Genomic DNA, 21,697 nt, shown 5'->3' with positions numbered 1-21,697 from the left:
ACATTTTCTTCTGTCTCCTTGTGATGTATGTCTTTCATCTCTCCTTTGCTTTCCTTCTTTCTTTTCTCCTTTAGTGTCTATGCCTAGGTCCCCTGTTCTTTTCTTTTTAGTTATGATTTATCTGTGAATGGGGCTGGCTCCTTGCTGAAGCAGAGTGCAGGGAAGAGAGGGAGTGGAGCGAGGGAATGAGGAAGGAACAGGGCCCCACGGCTTTGTTTGGGCTTTGTTGCTTTCATCACTCTTGACCAGTCTGTGATTCTGCTCCTTTGGAGGGGCACATCCTTCAGTGGGGACACTAAGGGTCAGTGGAGCCCACAGCAGAGCTCCACAGCTCACTGTGTGGTGAGCTGGTGTTTGTACTTTTGCCCTTCTCCTTCATCTCCTTCACTTCACCTGTGAAAGGTCCTCTGACCTTTCACATTTCACAGCATTTAACTTCATAGGTTTTGGTAGCTTGAAATTAAGGTAATTTTCTCTTTACAGAGAAAGTGTTGCAGTTTTTTGTTCCTCTACTTTTATTCTTTTGTTGTTTGTAAGTTTTAAGGAAGAGGAGTAAAACAAAAATCACTTTAATCTTTCATCTTTAATGGAAGTCTTTTGGATAATGAGACTTTTTGAGGTATTAATGTGGCATTTATTGTTTTAGATTTTCTTTTTAGTCTAATTAAATGAACACATTTTTGAATGGCTACAGTTACTATGTATTGTAGAGTTTGGGAAGGGGGTTAAAAAGGTGAAAAGAACAATAATTCATGATCCTTGTCCTTAAGGAGTTTATAATCTATGTAAGGAATCTAAACATGGAAAAGTTAATGATGATCTAAGAAAGTGAGAGAGAGGACAACATTTTTGGTTCTTGGAAGTGTTTTGGTTATTATGTATTTCTATTAGTTATATTGTAGTGCAATACACCTGGACTTGTAGAATGGACAACTGAGACGCAGTGGAGGACTGCTAAGTAGGCACTTTCAGTGAGTTATCCAGCACTATTTGGAGATGATCAGGATTTAGGACATTTAGAATATAGTTTCTAAAGACACCTGGGTGAAATCTAAACAGCTTCAGGAAATGATGCAGTGTCTAGATCCAGATAAAAGAGCTAAAGGGAATTGATATTCACGTGTTTATTACCTTAGGGCGTGGGATAAAAAAATTAAAATTATCTTTAGTTTTTTTTAACAAGCTGTTCAATATCTTCTCAAAGGATTAACAAACTGAAATGCTCTTCTAGTTAAAAACTGTAAGAATGATTGGGTATGAGACACCGAAAAAAGGAAAAACAAACAAAAAAAAGAATCCTCATTATGTTATTACTTCATTTAGCCTTTCTGATTTTAGATCGCAGTTTAGTGTGGGTGTTTAAATTATTAGCCGTCTCAGTAATGTCCTCAATAATATGCTCTGGTTTTAGACACCATTAGTCATTTGAAAAGGCTATTAAGTGCCATTACATAGCCTCGGGATTTTAAAAATTATGTATAAAAATAGAGTAATTTATAATTCTGATCTGACCCTCTGAGCATGCATGTAAAAACACTCCTAGACTAACTCTTTCAGAATTATTAGATATGGTGCAGGACTGGGCAGTGTTTCTTACTGTGGTACATAGGGTCACTATGAGTTGGAACCGACTCAACGGCACCTAACAACAACAACAGATATTATGACACTGCAATATATTGTCTTTGACAAAAAAAAAAAAAAGGAACTTTGAAAAAGACTATCTTGTTGAGCAAAAAAATGTCTAGAAGTGGCCTGTACTGTACTGTATACCATGAGTATATCCTAGTATAAAAAAGCCAAAACCAAACCCAGTCCCGTCGAGTTGCTTCCGACTCATAGCGACCCTATAGGACAGAGTAGAGCTGCCCCAAAGAGTTTCCGAGGAGCCCCTGGAGGATTCGAACTGCCAACCCTTTGGTTACCAGCCATAGCACTTAACCACTACGCCACCAGGGTTTCCTTATCTTAGTATAATTGTGGACAATTAGGGCTTGCTTTTCCATAAACCCACTATTGGTCTTATCGTCTCTGCATACAATGAGAGAATGTGGGAGGGAGAAAGGGAAAACATTTGTTATCATTATGAATTCAGAAATATGTTTGTAAATGATTATCAAAACAACTGAGATTGGTATTTTCTAGCCATGGCAGTTTTGGTGGTTGAAAACAACTTTTATTTATTTATTTTTTAATCGAATTTAAGTTTGTATCTATTCTAGTGAAGGCTATGCAGTGATATCATTTTCCATTTTACTCTGAAGCCAGTTATTTGCCCTGGGAGTGTTCTCTGTGAAGCTTGTCACCCCCCTTTAATCTTCTGCTTCATCTCTAGTTCGAGAGTTAAATATTTTGGTAATAAAGTCGTATATATAGTTCAAATCCTGTCTGGTCTATTATTTTGTTAAATTTCTGAACTTTTCCATACTTTGGTATCCTCCAAGAACTTTTTCTCTTTCTAAGTTTTACTCTTTTAATAGAAATGGGCTCCTACATGAACACTGGAGTCTAAAAGTGGCCTAATAAGTCCGCTATTTTTAGAGAAGGAGAAAGTTGCCTTTTGTTCAGTCTGTGCTTTTCACCTCCCACATGCTCCTTAGAGTTTTTTTCTCCTCTAGTCTTAGTAGTGATAGCTTTCTAATTCCAGATTCTTTTACCTTGGTCCATTTCTGGCTCAGTTTATTTCATATTCGGAATTTTTAATGTGAGGATTGAACTGAGCTCTGCTGTTTCTAGTGCCTGTCAGAAAAGAATGTTCTTTGCCTCTAATTTATTAAAACTGTGATGTATATACATAAACTAAACCAAATCTGTTGCCATTGAGTCAATTCTGACTCATAGCAACCCTATAGGACAGAGTAGAACTGCCCCATAGGGTTTCCAAGGAGCGGCTGGTGGATTTGAACTGCCAACCTTGTGGTTAGCAACTGAGCTCTTAACCACTATGCCAATAGGATGGAGTAGAAAATATATTTGTAGTTTAAAGAATAATAATAAAAAGGACATTCATATATCCCTACCCTCCACCATTGCGAATATAATATTACTAATGTCTTAGAAAATCTGTGTGTCCTTCCACCATCACATCTGCTCCATTCCTACCCCTAACTTAAAGTAACCTCTATCCCTACCCTTCTGGAGAAGATTTGGGATTTTTGTATTTAAAATAAAAAAAGGAAAAACAAAGTAGCAACAGCAATAGAATTTTTCAGAAAAAAATGTGGATACATGTTTACTTCTAGTATTTAACAAAATAAAGAATTGTTTTGGTTGGAGAGGGGGCTCTGGATGAAAGATTAACCCTCTTCAAGGGTTTCTGCTATATACGCTGTCTTACTGAAACTGGAATTAGTGTAAAACGAAAGGTTGAAACATATATAAGGGAAATATTTGGTGGGCTAACACCCGGCACACCCTTGTCTGATGTTGTAAGAAACAGCTGGGAATTTCCTATCTTGGTCTGTCAGTCTGAGGGCAAACTGCTTCTCTTCTTCCTTGAGGGTGTATTGTTGTTGTTGTCGTTGGATGCCGTCGAGTCGGTTCCGACTCATAGCGATCCTATGCACAACAGAACGAAACACTGCCCGGTCCTGCACCATCCTTACAATCATTGTTATGCTTGAACTCATTGTTGCAGCCACTGTGTCAATCCACCTTGTTGACGGTCTTCCTCTTTTCTGCTGACCCTCTACTCTGCCAAGCATGATGTCCTTCTCCAGGGACTGATCCCTCCTGACAACATGTCCAAAGTATGTAAGATGCAGTCTCGCCATCCTTGCCTCTAAAGAGCATTCTGGCCACACTTCTTCCAAGACAGATTTGTTCGTTCTTTTGGCAGTCTATGGTATATTCAATATTCTTCGCCAACACCACAATTCAAAGGCATCAGCTCTTCTTTGGTCTTCCTTATTCATTGCCCAGCTTTCACATGCATATGATGTGATTGAAAATACCATGGCTTGGGTCAGGTGCAGTTTAGTCTTCAGGGCGACATCTTTGCTCTTCAACACTTTAAAGAGGTCCTTCGCAGCAGATTTGCCCAATGCAATGCGTCTTTTGATTTCTTGACTGCTGCTTCCATGGCTGTTGATTGTGGATCCAAGTAAAATGAAATCCTTGGCAACTTCAGTCTTTTCTCTGTTTATCATGATGTTGCTCATTGGTCCAGTTGTGAGGATTTTTGTTTTCTTTATGTTGAGGTGCAATCCATACTGAAGGCTGTGGTCTTTGATCTTCATTAGTGAGCGCTTCAAGTCCTCTTCACTTTCAGCAAGCAAGGTTGTGTCATCTGCATAACGCAGGTTGTTAACAAGTCTTCCTCCAATCTTGATGCCCTGTTCTTCTTCATATAGTTCAGCTTCTCGTATTATTTGTTCAGCATACAGATTAAATAGGTATGGTGAAAGAATACAACCCTGACGCATACCTTTCCTGACTTTAAACCAATCAGAGGGTGTATACCAGCAGTATTTTCATGTCTTACTGTTATAGACGGTGTATTAAGAAATCACACACACACACACACACACAAAACACACACATACACACACAAAATCATTTCTTAAAGCACTGGCGTCTGCGTAGGTGTTGAAACAATTCTTAGGGTATTCTTACTATCACATTTTCTTTAATGCTTCATTCTTCTTTCAGCCATACATTCCTACTTTTCATGGGCTGATCGCTGGGGGTTAGCTTTTGCTTCACAGATACTTATCTGTAAGAGATAGAAGCAGAAAGTACCTAAAATTTTCTTGCTGCTGCTGCCATGTCCTATCTCAGGCCCCACATACTTTTAACCTGGGAGCTGAGGTCTGCCTGTAGGAGAGCGATGTGCCATTTGTTGCGGTTTTTTGTTTGTTTTGTTCCTTTTGACTTCTTGACTCATCACCAAAAAAATTTTATTAGAATGCCTACTATATTTCATTATGATAGTTTGTCTTCTTGAGCCGTCCTTTGAAATTTTCTGTTCAGCCCTTTTACTTCATCATTTCTTCCATTCACTTTACCTACTGTATGTTCAAGAGCAAGTTTCAGAGTCTCTTCTGACATCCATTTTCGTCTTTTCTTTCTTTCCTGTCTTTTAATGACCTATTGCTTTCTTCATGTATGATGTCTTTGATGTCATCGCACAACTCATCTAGTTTTCGATCATTAATGTTCAACGCATCAAATCTACCCTTGAGATGGTCTCTAAATTCAGGTGGGATGTACCCAATGCCATACTTTGGCTCTTGTGGACTTGTTTTAATTTTCTTAAGCTTCATCTTGAACTTGCATATGAGCAATTGACAGTGTGTTCCACAGTCAACCCTTGACCTTGTTCTGACTGATTATAGAAAGGACACTAGAGATCGCATGATAGAATTTTGCAAGACCAATGACCTATCCATTGGAGATACCTTTTTTCAACAACATAAATAGTGACTACACATGTGAACCTCATCAGGATGCACAGGAATCAAATCGACCACATCTGTGGAAAGAGACTATGCAGAAGCTTGATTGTCATCAGTCAGAATAAAGCCAGGGGCTGACTGTGGAACAGACCATCAATTGCTTATACACAAATTCAAGTTGAAGCTGAAAAGCTTAAAACGAGTCCATAAGAGCAACAACAATATATCCCACCTGGATTTAGAGACCATCTCAAGAACAGATTTGATACATTGAATACTAATGACCAAAGACCAGACAAGTTGTGGGACGACAACAAGGGCATCATACATGAAGGAAGCAAAAGGTCATTAAAAAGACAGGAAAGAAGAAAAATCAGATGGATGTGAGAAGAGACTCTGAAACTTGGTCTGCTCTTGAATGTAGCCTAGCTAAAACCAACGGAAGAAATGATGAAGCGAAAGAGCTAAACAGGAGATTTCAAAGGGTGACTTGAGAAGACATGGTATTTTAAGGATATGTGCAAAGACCTGCTGTTTGAAAACCAAAAGGAGAGAATACACTCAGTATTTCTCAAGCTGAAAGAACTTGCCTCAGGTTGCAATGGAGAAGGATTCTATGGGCAGAATACTGAACAATGTAGGAAGCATCAAAGAAGGTGGAAGTAATGCACAGAGTTACTGTACCAAAAAGAATTGGTCAACATTCAACCATTTCAGGAGGTAGTATATGGTCAAGAACTGATAGTACTGAAGGAAGAAGTCCAAGCTACACTTAAGGTGTTAGCACAAAACAAGGGCCCAGGGATGGATGGAATACCAATTAAGGTGCTTCAACAAAAGGATGCAGCGCTGGAAGCACTCACTTGTCTATGCCAAGAAATTTGGAAGATAGCTACCTGGCCAGCCGACTGGAAAAGATGCATATTTGTGCCCATTCCAAAGCAAGGTGATGCAGACAAATGCAGAAATTATCGAACAATATCATTAATATCACACACAAGTGAAATTTTGCTGAAGATCTTTCAAAAGTGGTTGTAGCAGTACTTTGACAGGGAACTGCTAGAAATTCAAGCTGGATTCAGAAGAGGATGTGGAACAAGAAATATCACTGCTGAGGTCAGATGGATGTTGGCTGAAAGCAGAGAATACCAGAAAGATGTTTACCTGTGTTTTATTGACTATGCAAAGGCTGCGTGAATCATAACAAATTGCGGATAACATTGTAAAGAATGGGAATTCCAGAATGCTTTAGTACATAGACCAAGAGGCAGTCGCTGAAACAGAACAAGGGGATACTGTGTGGTTTAGTCAGGAAAGGTGTGCATCAGGGTTGTATCCTTTCACCATACTTATTCAATATATATGCTGAGAAAATAATCCAAGAAGCTGGACTATATGAGGAACAGGGCATCAGGATTGGAGGAAGATTTATTAACAACCTGTGATATGCAGATGACACAGCCTTGCTTGCTGAAAGAGATGAGGACTTGAAGCACTTACTGATGAAGATTAAAGACTACAGCTTTCGGTATGAATTATACCTCAACGTAAAACAAAAATCCTCACAAATGGACCAATAAGCAACATCACAATAAATAGAGAAAATATGGAAGTTGTCATGGACTTAATTTTACTTGGACTCACAATCAGTGCCCATGGAAGCAGCAGTCAAGAAATCAAACCACACATTGCATTGGGCAAATCTGCTGCAAGAGACCTCTTTAAAGTGTTAAAAAGCAAAGATGACACTTTGAGGGCTAAGATTCACCCAAGCAATGGTATTTTCAGTCACTTTATATGCATGTGAAAGCTGGACAATGAATACGAAAGACAAAAGAAGGATTGTTGCCTTTGAATTATGGTGTTGGTGAAGAATATTGAATGTGCCATGGGCTGCCAGAAAAACTAACAAATCTCTCTTGGAAGAAGTACAGCCAGAATTCTCCTTAGAAGCGAGGATGGCGAGACTTTGTCTTATGTACTCTCGACATGTTATCAGTAGGTACCAGTCCCTGGAGAAGGACATCATGCTTGGTAAAGTAGAGGGTCGGTGAAAAAGAGGAAGACCCTCAATGAGATGAATTGTCACAGTGGCTGCCACAGTGAGCTCAAGCATAGCAATGACTGTGAGGATGGTGCAGGATCGGGCTGCATTTTGTTCCGTTGTACATAGGGTCGCTATGAGTCAGAATCAACTCGACAGCACCTAACAACTATATGTAAGTGACTATACCAAGAGTTGGAAACCCTGGTGGCGTAGTGGTTAAATGCTACGGCTGCTAATCAAAAGGTCAGCAGTTTGAATCCAGACGCTCCTTGGAAGCTCTATGGAGCAGTTCTACTCTGTTCTGTAGGGTTGCTCTTATGAGTTGTAATTGACTAGATGACAGTGGGTTTATGCCAAGAGCTGTGAATACGACATAATACCTGTTCTTTTTATGGAGTTATAGTTTGGAGAATCTTATTTACTTATCTAGTATTCACATGCTGGTATGATCTCTAGCTTCTGTATGCATTTCAGCTCATGAATATCCTCTTGATTCCAGAGTTTTGACTCCACCAGACTGGATTCTGAATTTTCTGCCAAATTTATCCCACTCCATTTTGTACCCCTGTCCTGAGTTACCAACCTTGGTATGGCTTTCCTGGATGTGAATCAATTTATTTACTATCCTCCTCCTTTCTTAGCACCTCCAACCCTAACCATTCATGGTCCTGGAACTTACTATTGATATTTAGTGAATTTGTCATTATGAGTCACATACAGCTAATTGTCAGAATTTCTACCAGAATAGTTTCTCTCTCTTTCTGTGTCAGTCTCTCTGGGGTTTGGTTGCTTCTGAAATCTTATAAAGGTTTTGCTTTTGGTCAGAGTATTAAGAGGCATTTTAATAGTGAATGTGGGTAAGGTTTCTTTCATGGACTTAAAATGTTAATACAATTTAGTAAAAATTGGCTGGCTGGAGGAAAAGCCTGTTTGTATAAATTGTTTTAGAACTGATTTATAAATTTGTTGTTTTGTATTTTTCCATCACCACTGATTTGATTCTGTTACTGGTACATTATATACATTAAGGTAGAATTTAACTGCATATAAATTATTTAAAATTATTTTAAAGACATGTGTAGAGAATCTAGTACAAATAGTTAATGATCTGAGTAGCATTTAAAAGTCAAAAATTCAGTTTTAATATTATGCAAAATATTCAGACTCTAGTTAGACTGGAATAGATTAAGTTACTCAAATCTATTCAGTGTTTTATGTATATCTTTCAAAGTGGTATCAAATGTCATCCGATTTGCTTATCATAAGATACTTATGTAGGGTAAAACCCTCTGCCATCGAGTCGATTCCGACTCATAGCGACCCTATGGGACAGAGTAGAACTGCCCCGTAGAGTTTCCAAGGAGCGCCTGGCATATTCGAACTGCCAACCTTTTGGTTAGCAGCTGTTGCACTTAACCACTACTCCACCAGGGTTTCCTATGTAGAGTAAGTACGTGTTTTTTCCTGTTATATTTGATTTTCAGTATCTATATGATAAAGCATATGACTAAGATTTTTGACTTATTTTTTAGTTAGAATCAAGTAGTGGTTTTATATTTGTGTTGTCTGATTTCCAACAGAGACTACTTATAATAATAATAAAAAAATTTTTTTTATTATAGGTTGATGTAAATGTGGCTCCAGCACATCTTGTTCAGTAGGTCTCAGATTTGTTTTTATTTAAAAGTTTTTTTTTTTTTGATTAGTTGTTAATGTAATACGTAGAGTCTATCTTTACATTTTGGAAATTGAAGCCTTCTTTTTTGGTTGAGGTATGTAGGGTCGCTATGAGTTGGAATAGACTCGACGGCAATGGGTTTGGTTTGGTTTGGTATATAGAAATGTGTAGAATTCAAAAAAGAATTATAAAGCTGCTCTGTACCATATATAAGGAATGTGAGTGGAACTGTTCTTTCAGCACCATTCTGGAAAACGGGCTGCCTGAAGTCAACCCAGTAGACCGACAGCACGTACCAAATAGATGGGGTGTGTGCTTTAACAACCCCCAATTCCCAGCCTTAGCGCAGGTATATTTTTAGGGTAGGAGGTTATGGTAGTCATACTCATGTTCACTATTTTAGATTTGGAAGTTTCTTTAAAAACCAGACCAGTTGCTGTCAAGTTGATCCCCTTCATGGCAACCCCATGTGTCTCAGCATAGAATTGCACTCCACAGAGTTTTCAATGTTCATGATCTTTCAGAAGGAGTTCCTAGGTGGCACAATGGTTGAGTGCTCAGGTACTAACTGCAAAGTTGGCTGTTTGAATGCATTTAGAAGCAGGTGCCTTGGAAGAAATGACTAGTGATCTGATTTTGAAAGGTCACAGCCATGAAAACCCTACAGAGCGGTTTTACTGTGCAACACATGGGGTCACCATGAGTCCGAATTGACTTGATGGCATCTGATTTTGGTTGGTGATCTTTTGGAAGTAGATTACCAGTTCTTTCTTCTGAGGCACATTTGGATGGGTTCAGACCCTCAAGCTTTTGGTTAGTAGCTAAGCACTTAACCACTTGCATCACCTAGGGACTCCAGAATTTTCCTAATAAAGCCTATTATCCTTACCTTTTTTTGTAAGGGTAAAGACTAGTTCCACAATGTTAGGGACTTGTCCAAAGTCTCAGAGACAATCAGTCCAGAGTCAGGCTGGGATTTGGATCTGCTGATTCCTGTTCACCCATTCATTCATTAATTCACATTAATTCATTCAACTGACAAACAGGTCCTGGGTGCCTGTTTAGTTCTGTCATTCTTCCATGACTAGGGCTAAGACAGTGAGCAAAATGAAAATGGCCCAGTGAGCACGCTAGTAAATTACACTCAGTCTGAAAATCCATGCCAATTTGAAGAGATCCCTCTCCCAAAGAAGCTATAAGCAAATGGTGGTTTTTCCCAATAAATTCTTTAGTTTTTAGAGGCCTGTTATCTTGTTGTTATTTCGAAATGGTACATAATTAGGAAGAATAAAAGCTTTTTGATTAGAGAAATTAGTTGGGCTTTAGGCAAATAATAACTTTTTTCTCCTAATGATTGAAGGCCCAAACTCAAACCCATTCCCATCGAATAGACTCCGACTCATAATGACCCTATAGGACAGAGTCGAACTGCCCTGCAGGGTTTCTGAGGAGCGGCTGGCAGATTCGAACTCTTGACCTTTTGGGTAACAGCTGAACTTTTTATACCATACAACGTGATCAAAAGGTGGGATGAGTTTGAAGACCTTTTTTCTAAAAAGTAGTTAGAAAACATTGGTACTATTTTCTAAGATAGTAATTTTGCATTTTCAGAAAAAGCCATTAAAAATTTCTCTTCCTCCTCCTCCTCCTCTTTTTTTTTTTTTCTTTTGTGTTGTGTTTCTTATCTGCTTTGTTGGTTTACTATTACTGCAGAAGTATGCTTCTAATTGCTACATTGTGATAATTTCCTAAACATATCTAATATTCAGGAAGGACCATGATCATCATCTCTAAACATCCCTGTGTTATATGTATGAAGAATACCATGATTGCATAGAGAGCTTTCTGACTACAAAAAAAAAAAAAAAATTTTTTTTTTTTTTGACTAGTACAGATAAATTTAGGGTGACAGGCTTAAAGAGCCTCTGGAGACTTGTCTTCAGCATGTCTGTTGAGAGCTCACTCTGTAAAGTCCTTGTATCTTCAGTTCTACCAGCCCTGGCTGGGGGCTACGCAGGAGGGATAAAGTGTGAAGCTCCTCCTTGGTTGTTGTTTTTAGTTGCTGTCGAGTCAATTCTGACTTGTGGCAACTCCATGTGTGCAGAATAGAACTACACTCCATAGGGTTTTCAAGGATATGACCTTTCGGAAGCAAATCATCGAGCCTGTCTTCCAAGGTGCCTGTGGGTGGACTTGAACCACCAACCTTTTGTCTAGTAGCCAAGCACTTAACCATTCATACCACTTAAGGGAAGAAAGTACACAATAAGACTATCATGGTTGTTATACAGAAATCTTATTTCTCCTTTAACTATTTACAACAGCATAAAATTGTAAAATATTCACCAGCGTTTATGTAACAAATATAAGGGCCAATAATCTGTAATTGTCTAGGAAGAAAGGCCTGATGATCTACTTCCGAAAAAATCAGCCCATGAAAACCCAATGGGTCACAAGGGTTCTATCCCATTTTGCATGAGGTTGTCAGGAGTTGAGGGCTGGTATGATGGCAGTTAATGACAAAAACACCATGTGTAATTTAAAGTGAAACTATTTAAAGAAATGGAAACATTTAAGTAAAAATAGAATAATCTTTAATCTTTATTAATCATTTCTTTTTCTAACCTTAATCTGCTTTATTATTATTATTTTTCTCTCATTCAGCCTTCAGCCATTAATTGAATGAGTGAAGGAAAGTTAAAGTTACAGGTTTGCATATGTGGAAAAGCCTTTTCTTAATGTCTTTGCTTTTCTCTTGCTGTTCTCTCCTGCTGCTAACATTAATTACTTTGCCGAGGGCCTTAATTGACCCAGTAAAAGAACCTTATTTGTGTTCAGCCCTTCCCAAGCCCTAAGGTCTCTCAGCCTCTCCAGACAGAGATTGCACTACTCACTTTCAGCTTCTGTAAGGGAGGGCCATGTTTGGCTTTCCAAGTTGTGAGTTCCTGGTCCTGGAGGACGCTTTCCTTTGAAAGTTCCAACTCCTTAATTAAGCCTGTGTACTATTTCCCCCCGAACCTACTTTTTCGATACTGTCCCCTCTTACAACTGATGCCCTTGATTTTTTTTTTTTTTTACTATCTCCCCCCGAACCTGCTTTTCCAACACTGTCCCCTCTTATAACTGATGCCCTGCCCAAACTGGACTTCTGGCTCTCCCTTGAATATGCCCTCCTGCTTTTTTGTATCTCATGTATTTGCATGCACTGGCCCCTGTCTATATGGTCTTCTCTTTCCTGCTCACATTTACCTTTCAAAATTGTGTCACGGAGCTTGCAGAGACCCTGTTTCTTTATCGAAGAGTTCCTGATCATATTAGTTGAAATTAATTTCCCCTTTGGGGGCTACTTGATTCTTTGTTTACTGTTTATGCTATTAGGGTACCTGCTGTCTTGTTTTATTTTAGCTCTAACATTATAATCACCTTGAGGATCCGCTCTGTGTTCTGTTTCTCCTTTTGTCCTCACCCACTCCCTCCAGCACGGCAGGTGTTCAGTGAATGTCCACTGCATTGAGCTGAGGGAAGGAGAGGCAGCCGGCTGACCGCTCGCTGCCCTCTGCATGGTTGGTGGTGTTATGGTGTTATTATAAATATCTGTGGCTGCTCTCCTCTCTGGACCTGAAATTAGTCATTAATTAATTAATTTCTTTCTTAAAGGTGCTATGTTTGTCTTTCTTTTTATTGTGGCTTCTTATTTAAAAAAAATTATATATTCATTGCAAAAACTTTTTTTTTATATATTCATTGCAGAAACTTTAAACATGTTGGTAAGCAGAAAAAGAAAAGAAAAAGTTTCAACAGTCCCGTAAGCAACAACCTACTATTCAATTTTGGTGTGTATCTGTCCAGGCTTTTTCTATATGTGAATATATACATGTATACCCAACACAGTATATACATACCTTAAAACTTTATCAAACATAGTATTCTTTCATTTGCTTTCTTCATTTAACAAGGTGGACCTCTTCCCACATTTACATCATCTGCAGACAATAGCTGTGTGTGTGTGCACGTGCGTGTGTATATTTGCTCTTGTCCAGTAATTTCCTCAGGAGGCCCTTATAAGTAGAACTTGTGAGTTAAAGTGTGAACACACTTTTAGGCCTTTTGATATATATTGCCAATTTGTCCCCTAGAAAGGCAAAGTAATTCACTTTCTCAGTAGCGATGTGTGGAGTGCCAGTTCTGCCCCCTGCCAACTCTGGCTGCTGCCATTCATTTTTATTTTCAAAACTGTTGGGTGAAAATGGTCTGTTGTGGTTATTTTAATTTATAATTCTTTTATTACTAGCAATTTCGTGTATTTGTGCATGAGCAATTACTATTGATATTTCTTGTTTTCTTCCATGAATTGCATATTATACATTCTATTTTGTGAATTGCCTGCCCACTTTTCTTTTGGGTTGTTTGCCTTATGTTAAGAATAGCAGCCCTTTGTTTTTCACATATTTTGTAAATATTTTTTTCTCAGGCTGTCAAAAAATTTTGTTTATGCTGTTTTTTTAAAACTCATGGAAGTTTAAAAGTCTTTTGTAGTCTGATCTACTTTTTTTCTTCCGGGTTTAATACTATGCTTAAAAAGGCCCCTTCTCCCTAGTATTCAACTATATTTTTGTAGTAAATTGTTGATTTCATTTAAAAACATATACAGACAAGCCCTGGGTTACAAACGTCTGACTTGTGTAAACCCATAGTTACGAACCAATCCCCATAAAGCCTATTATATAAAAATTTGAGACACATACAATAGATCATAATAAGAAACGGGCGCTACTTTGTGACACACATCAAAACATTGTTGTTACCGTATTGCTATATTAAAGATGTTTTTGTTTATCTGGCAGTGTTTTTTAAATTTTTTTTATGCATAGAAAGGTATACTATATACTATAAACTAAGACAAACATTTGACTAACTGACATTACATATGAAGCATACTTAAGTGTTCTGACTTATGTACGAATTGGACTTAAAGAGACTTAGGAATGGAGCTTGTTCATAATCCAGGGACTGCCTGTATACCTTTAGTGCACATAGAATTAGTTTGGTGTAAGATGAGATGTAGGGATCTAACTTTCTTTACCTAAATGTTTAGTCACTTCTCCCAAACATATTTATACTTCGTTTATTCTCCTCTCTGTTAATTTAAGAATGCCATTATTATCTTACGTTAAGTTTTTGATGCAAACTTGAATCTCTTTTTTGGACTTTTAATTCTACCCATTTGGACTATCAAATCAGATCAGTGCCTTTTGTCTTTAGTTACTACAGTAGTAGCATAAGTTCCTTTTTGTTATTCCTTTTTTTAAAAAAACTGCCTAGTCTTAAGCATTTATTCTTTAAGAAAAACTTTAAATCATTTTGTCAAGTTTAAAAAACTTTCTGAGATTTTGTTTGGAATTACACTGAACCTGTAGAATAGACTGAGAGAAATAGACATCTTTGTGATATTGAGTGTTCCCACAGAAAATCAGGGACTGTGATTCTTTCAGTCATGGCTTCTTTTATGTTTCTTCATAGGGATTTGCTGTTTATTTCATATATGCATTTCTTTATATTTATCTAAACCCAAGTCTATTCTAGCTTATTTGTATGTGTGTGTGTACATTCATGTATGTATGTATGTTCAGTCAGTCAATCCCATTGCCACTGAGTTGATTCTGACTCATAGCAACCCTATAGGACAGAGCAGAACTGCCCCATAGGGTTTCCAAGGATGGGCTGGTGGATTTGAACTGCTGACCTTTTGGGTAAGTGCTTAACCATTGCCCTGACAAGTCTCTATGTGTTAAAAAAAAAAAAAAAACCCAGTGCCCTCGAGTCGATTCTGACTCATAGCGACCCTATAGGACGAAGTAGAACTGCCCCATTGAGTTTCCAAGGAGCGCCTGCCTGATTCAAACTGTGTTAGTAGTAATAAAAAGACATCTACACATACACACATATGTAAAATTTGTCATCTTTGTCATTGTTAGTAGAAACTTTTTTCCCTAGATTATTTCTGTGTTGTTTTTGGTGATGCGCATAGGGAAGCATTATATTTTTGCATATTTACCTTGTAACTAGCACCTTATTTAGCTTATTATTTCTGATAATTTTTCCATTGGCTTCTTTTTTTTTTATTCTTTTGACCATTTCACAATATGTGGAAAGAACTGAATACTATATAAACAAATGTGCAGTTTTTTTTTTTTTTTTTCTGTATAAACCGAAAAATGAAAGAAGTAGAGATTTCCTGTTTTAGGGCATGGCAAGAGCTGGACTTGGAGGAGAGTTGTTCCTTCTGGACAAGGTTATCAGAAAGCAAAGTTGATAATGGATCTATAGCTATTCTCTGCAATATCATTACGTGTGATGCCTGGTTTAATAGTTGTATAAATAAGTATTTGGCATATCAGAAGAGAGCCCAAGTTAGTAATATCCAGTAACGGTGGCACTGGGTGGCGGGGGGAGTATCTTATAATATGGACTTTGTTAGTAGATTTGAAATTTCATCATAAAAGCATTTCATTCGTGTGTCACTGTGTTCAAAAAGTATGCTATTTTTGGTTAGATTCAGTTTTCTCTGTGTTTAATATTTTAGTTGTTTTATGACACGTGGGGGCAAAACTAGATTGTGAGAGTAACCATGAGTCTGTCATAGAACATTTCAAAATTACTGGTATATTTGCAGAGATACTGATATCTCTTTGTGAAAAGAAGGACTGTGTTGGCTTCTTCATATGGTCTGGCTTCAAGTTGTGGAAGAGAAATTAAACATCTTTTGTGTCTCTTTAATTAAAGATGTTTCTATCATTGCCACCTCCTCAGAAGGAAACTCAACTGGCTACTTTTATTGGTAGATCAAGTCAGCTAGGTGGGAGTCCTTAACTTTTACATCACCTGAAGCCCATTCCTTATTTCTCTCCTTCCCCCCCTACCCCCACCCCTTGTCTGTTAGTGCCGCGGATTGAATTGTGTTCACCCCAAAATATGTGTCAACTTGGTTAGGCCATGATTCCCAGTATTGTGTGGTGTTCCTCCATTTTGTGATTGTAATTTTATGCTAAGAGGACTAGGGTGGGTTTGTATCACCACTTTTACTCAGGTCACCTCCCTGATCCAGTGTAAGGGGAGTTTCCCTGGGGTGTGGGCTGCACCACCTTTTATCTCTCAGGAGATAAAAGGAAAGGGAAGAAGCAGAGAGTTGGGGACCTCATACCACCAAGAAAGCAGCACCAGAAGCAGAGCGCATCCTTTGGACTTGGGGTCCCTGCGCCTGAGAAGCTTCTCAACCGTGGGAAGCTTGAGGACAAGGACCTTCCTCCAGAGCTGACAAAGAAAGCCTTGAATTTGGACTTTTAGCCTACTTTACCGTAAGAAAATAAATTTCTTTTTGTTAAAGCCATCCACTTGTGGTATTTCTGTTATAGCAGCACTAAATGACTAAGACAGGAAACCTTGGTAGCATAGTGGTTAAGTGCTATGGCTGCTAACCAAAAGGTCGGCAGTTCGAATCCACCAGGCACTCCTTGGAAATTCCATGGGGCAGTTCTACTCTGTTCTATAGGGTCTCTATGAGTTGGAATCGACTTGATGGCAACGGATTTGCGTTTTTTTTTTCTTATCTGTTAACTTGCAGCCCTGCCTGTGTTCATTGTTGTCCTCATTAAACTAGGATTTTCTTAACTGTATTATAGCACATAGAGCTATCACCTGTGAGATGCAAGCATGCCCACACATTGAAATTTCTGCTGCAACCTCTCTTCTCATGTCGTTTAATAACTTTCTAAATTCCCGTTGTGATCCTGAAAGAAGCTTCAGTCCCTACATTGTGCTCATGCTAGGAGTGTTCTTGCCTGTAGCTCCATGCCTATGAAATATGCCCACGTTGCCCAGCCTTGCCTAGCATACCATCTACTTCTGACTTAACACAAAGCCTCTATTCAACCTATAGTTACTTTAACCCACTTAACATACCATTTCTATACTTTTAAATCCCAGCCTCTCCATGTCTATCATCATTTAGCACAGCTTAAGTCTTATTGTATTGTTTACACCCAAAGGAGTATAAAGGAATATGTATTTTCTAGCTGAATCAACTTTTGGTACAAAAACTGTTTTAGGTGGAATGGGTCTAATTTTTTCTTAAAACTTTAGAAAAATGACAGTTAAAAAATTATCTTATAAAAGTAAATCAGTATAAAGACAGAAGCAGTATCATAAGGTTACAAGCTTATGCTCATATGAACGTATTGAGTTTAAATTCTGTGCCTCTCCTCATTACATGTACAGTATATTATATGTTAAATATTTTACGTGTGTAATGAAAAATAGAGATGCTTCCATTTTAAAGAGGGAGTGGGCTGGGTACTTCATTGCACAATGCTATACTTTAAGCTCCTTGGGGTCAAAGACCTTCACAGCGACTAGCATTGTTGTCATTAAAATAATACATGTGAGATTTGGTCAAAAGGGCTGGCAAAAGACTTCTTGGGTGAAACCATCAGGGCTCATTTTTTTACTGTAGGGGCAGATGTCACTTCCCCCTTAAAGCTCATTAGCCAAAATCCAATCTTTTGGCCCCAACCTAACTGCTGAGGAAGATGCAAAACGTAGTCTTACAGTGCCAGGAAGGAGAAAATGAAGTGGTATTTTCTGGATACATAGTATTATTTCTGCCACCGCCCACTTCATTGAACTGATTCTTGGCTCATCTGCCATGGGTTAATAGTCTTAACATTCTCCTGCTGAGCATTTCTGAGATGCTTACTCTTGTCCTTCACGTTTTGAGAAAAGTCATATTCAGCCTGACGCCAGAGTTCATGTTCTTTTCACTCCCTTGGTGGTGTACATTCACCATGAAGGTGCAGAGTGAGTGAGTTCAAGAGTGTTTCCTCATTCTGATTTTCCCGATGTCTCTCACCTGCCTGGCTTTGAACCGCCATCCTGCATTTATCCCTTTACTTCCAAAGATTGCCTCCTCTTTTGCCAGGTAACCTATATAAGAAGCATTGTAGCAGCGATGGTGTATAGGTTTCTGTAATTTAAATGATTAGAAAAAGGATGCTTATTTCAGAATTTGGGATGTTCAGAAACTCCCTTATATCAGTTCTCACAGGACTGACTAGGCTGTTCAGAACCAAACACCCAAGTGGCTGATCAACAAAGTAAAATGACAAGTTATGCTTGGGACCACGATTGCCAAATGGATCAGCACTGGCATGTCAGAACATTCTGGTCCCAGCAGGAAATACTACCAGGGAAACTACAGAGAGCAGAGGTGGAGGGAAGGGCTTGCAGAGCATCTTTAAGCAGGGATTGCCAGATAGCTCAGCTTCAGGCATACAGAGACTTAGATTGCCTATTCTTTCTCTGCTGGATGGGACTGGAGACACACACTGTGCACTTAGCTATTCAATTATTCCTTGACAGTGTTCTTTTCAGTTACCCAAAGGTCTGTTATTTCAACATTACTTCAAGACTTTTGTAATTAACAAATTACATTTTAATTAACCTTAATTTCACTTTCAGGGAGATGACAAATAATCTTTTAGGGTGAGATGACTAATCTCATACATTTATGCAAATTCTTCTTAGTTCCAATTTCAGACAGTTGCATTCTTGACTTTCTAGCACATGTTATGGGACTGACATGTAGTAGGTGTTGGTAGATATTTGCTCATTCAGCAAATATTGATTGAGGTCCTGCTGTGTTCTAGGCATTATGCTAGGATCCAGGGACCCGTGATGAGCTATGGTGAGTGAAAGAAGCAGTGTCAGGGGAGGGATTGTGTGGTCAGGCAGGAAGACAGGATGGATAAATGGGGATACGTGGTATTTATAACAGGTGGAAAATGGAGTGGTGTGGTGAGGGGCAGAAGTCAGAGATATGGTGGTGTGGCTGTCTCAGGGTCTGTCACAAGTTCCCAGAAAAGTAGCTGTTTTTTATTCTTTTTAAGATTCTCAAGTGCCGGAAATACTAGAAATAGGTATGTCCACAGAGGAAGAGACCCTTTCAAAGGGGGAAATAGGATAATTAAAGGGACCTTTATTAGATTTGGTAGTTAATGATAGGATGCTATAATATGCCCTTGAAATTACAAGCAAAAGTAGTGGTCTAAAATAACTCTGTTTTCACTTCTTAGACATGCTCCAATGACTGTGTGGTCGAGAGTTTTGGAAATAATAAATTACCTGTAGAGAGAGGTAATTAGAATGCAGTTAGTGAAACCTCTCTGCCTCTTGGTGTTGGGGAAGCCTTCCTCAGAGGAGCGTTACCATCAACAGCCCTGCTTATGTATGTTCATATTGCCAGAAGCTAACTTGACTAACTAGAAATGAAAGAAATTTCTGTACCTTGCCAGGTATTCCCAAGTATATTGAGTTATGCGTTGTCATTACCTTTACCGTTGCTTAGATTTTTACCAGAGAATGAGTAAAAAAGAGTAGACATACCATAATTTAGTTTCAAGAGAAGAATCATTGCTAGCTACACACTTGATTAGCAATTGCAATAGAAAAACACATCTAAGGTACCTGCATCTGCTTTATTTCTGTGTTGTAAAGGTTAGCGGAAGACAACCTTCAGGCATATTTGAGGCTCCCACTGGCTGTCTGTGGGCTGGCTATAAGTCACGTCTTTCCAGCCCTCCTCACTGGGCCATTTTAGAACTGTATCAGATGTAGCTGTCAAAATGATGCTAAATCATTGAGTCTGCTCATACTTCAGTTGAAGAAGTAGTATCAAAATTTACTAACAGGAAATCCTACCATCAGGCAGAATTATAGAAGATCAGAATATCAGAGCAGGAAGGAACCTGAGGAATCTTCTGCTCCAGCCCTTTGTTTTGCAGAAGAGGAAATGAAGGCCTAAAGGGCACTCATCTGGCTCCTAGTAGAACCTTCTATTGTCCTTTGGCTGTTATTAGGATTGAGTGAGTTAATATCTTTATAGCCCTAGAACAATATCTGGTTAGTAGTAAGTGGTCAATAAATGTGAATTATCGGTTGCTATCATTAATTTTTTTTATTATTAATCCTAGTGGAGCTCAGACAGGAACCCAGATGCCCTAACAGTCCAGTGCTCATTAACTGGTTGCTGTTGAGTTGATTCCGACTCATGGTGACCCCGTGTGTGTCAGAGTAGAGCTGTGCTCCACAGAGTTTTCAATGGCTGACTTTTAGGAGATAGATCACTAGGTCTTTCTTTGGAGGCTCCTCTGGGTGTAGTTAAACCACCAACATTTTGTAGCAGTTAAGTCCGTTAACCATTTACACCACCCAGGGACTCCCTAGTATTTTACATACCGTATGGGGGAGGTGAGTCAAAATAAACAGTGACAACCATACTGCCCATTACTGAGCATTTACTCAGTGTTGAGTTCTGGGCCAAGCATTGCATATGTGTGGTTTCATTTAATCCTCACAGTGTCTTATGAGATTTATACTCTTATCATGTCCACTTGGTACATGTAAAAGCTGAGTTATGTAACTCACCTGTGGTCACACCACTGATAAGGGACTGGACCAGATTTTAAGTCTTGATCTGTTTGACTTCAAAGTCTGTTTTCTTAATGGTTATTCTGTACCAGGAGCTGGCAGATGACAGCCCACTGGCCAAATCTGGCCACACCTCACTTTGTACAGTCTGCAAGCTAAGAATGTTTTACATTTTTAAATGGTTGGAAAAAATCAGATGAAGAATAATATTTCATGACACATAAAATTATATGAAATTCACATTCCAGTGTCCATAAATAAAGTTTTATCAGAATACAACCATGCTCATTTGTTTTCGTACAGCTTTAGTGCTACAATGGCAGAGTTGAGTTACTGGAACAGAGACTATGTGGCCTGCAAAACCTAAAATATTTGCCATCTGGCTTTTTACAGAAAAAATTTGCCAATGCCCGTTCTATAGTATTCTTCAGTGATTATGTTCTATGAGATTCCAGTTATTTAGAGGATAGCTGTGGAATTTTTATAGGGCCGGTTTTCTCCTGTTACCTGTTTTTTAGTTGGTTCAGTATTAATTAACATATCAAACAAATGACGAATAGTGTGTATAAAAGACGTTCACCCTTAAATTATCAAGATTGTGTCTTTTTAAGACCGAGGAATGATTTGTTACTAGATAGTGTCTGAAACTCTTGATGATAAACTGTTTACAGCCTACTGCAGACTGTAGCTATTTGTGTTTTACCTGCCCCTTGGTACAGAAATCACTCTATTTTCTTTCCTTTGTAGTGGTTTGCTGTCTTCTGATTATGTGGAGATTCACTATGAAAATGGAAAACCGCAGCTCTCTAAGGTATGGTTAATAATGTATGGAAATTCTGTAGGATAAGTATACTTAATCAGAACTGTTAAGTGTACTACATTATTTTGATGTCTGTCTCAAGAAAGTCACTGGTCCTTGTATACAGGGGTACTATTTTAATGACAAGAAATTTATTAGGATTTACAAATGTTTGAAATAACATACAGAATCTGTATATTCAGGCCAATAAAGAAATGTTATTGTTTTGGTTATATATACGTAAGTGAACAGTATCAAGACCTATAAAGTTACGTATCAGGTTGCAGCTTAAAGTA

The 21,697-nt window shown here is 38.4% G+C and overlaps 1 protein-coding gene across 2 annotated transcripts in view; it reads left to right on the top strand.

Annotated features, from left to right (window-relative positions):
- Positions 1-21,697, top strand: part of ADAM23 (ADAM metallopeptidase domain 23) — a 167,438-nt gene that overhangs the window by 61,090 nt on the left and 84,651 nt on the right. For both annotated transcript variants that reach the window (XM_003406108.4, XM_064286766.1), the window contains exon 4: positions 21,350-21,413. In XM_003406108.4, the coding sequence (XP_003406156.1) occupies positions 21,350-21,413 (64 nt within the window). The remainder of the gene's footprint in view (positions 1-21,349; positions 21,414-21,697) is intronic.

The sequence above is a fragment of the Loxodonta africana genome, chromosome 6 (genome assembly GCF_030014295.1).
Source record: "Loxodonta africana isolate mLoxAfr1 chromosome 6, mLoxAfr1.hap2, whole genome shotgun sequence".
NCBI classification, from domain to species: domain Eukaryota; kingdom Metazoa; phylum Chordata; class Mammalia; order Proboscidea; family Elephantidae; genus Loxodonta; species Loxodonta africana.
Note: the sequence above shows the minus strand (reverse complement) of the source record. Positions and strands in the feature narration are given on the sequence as shown.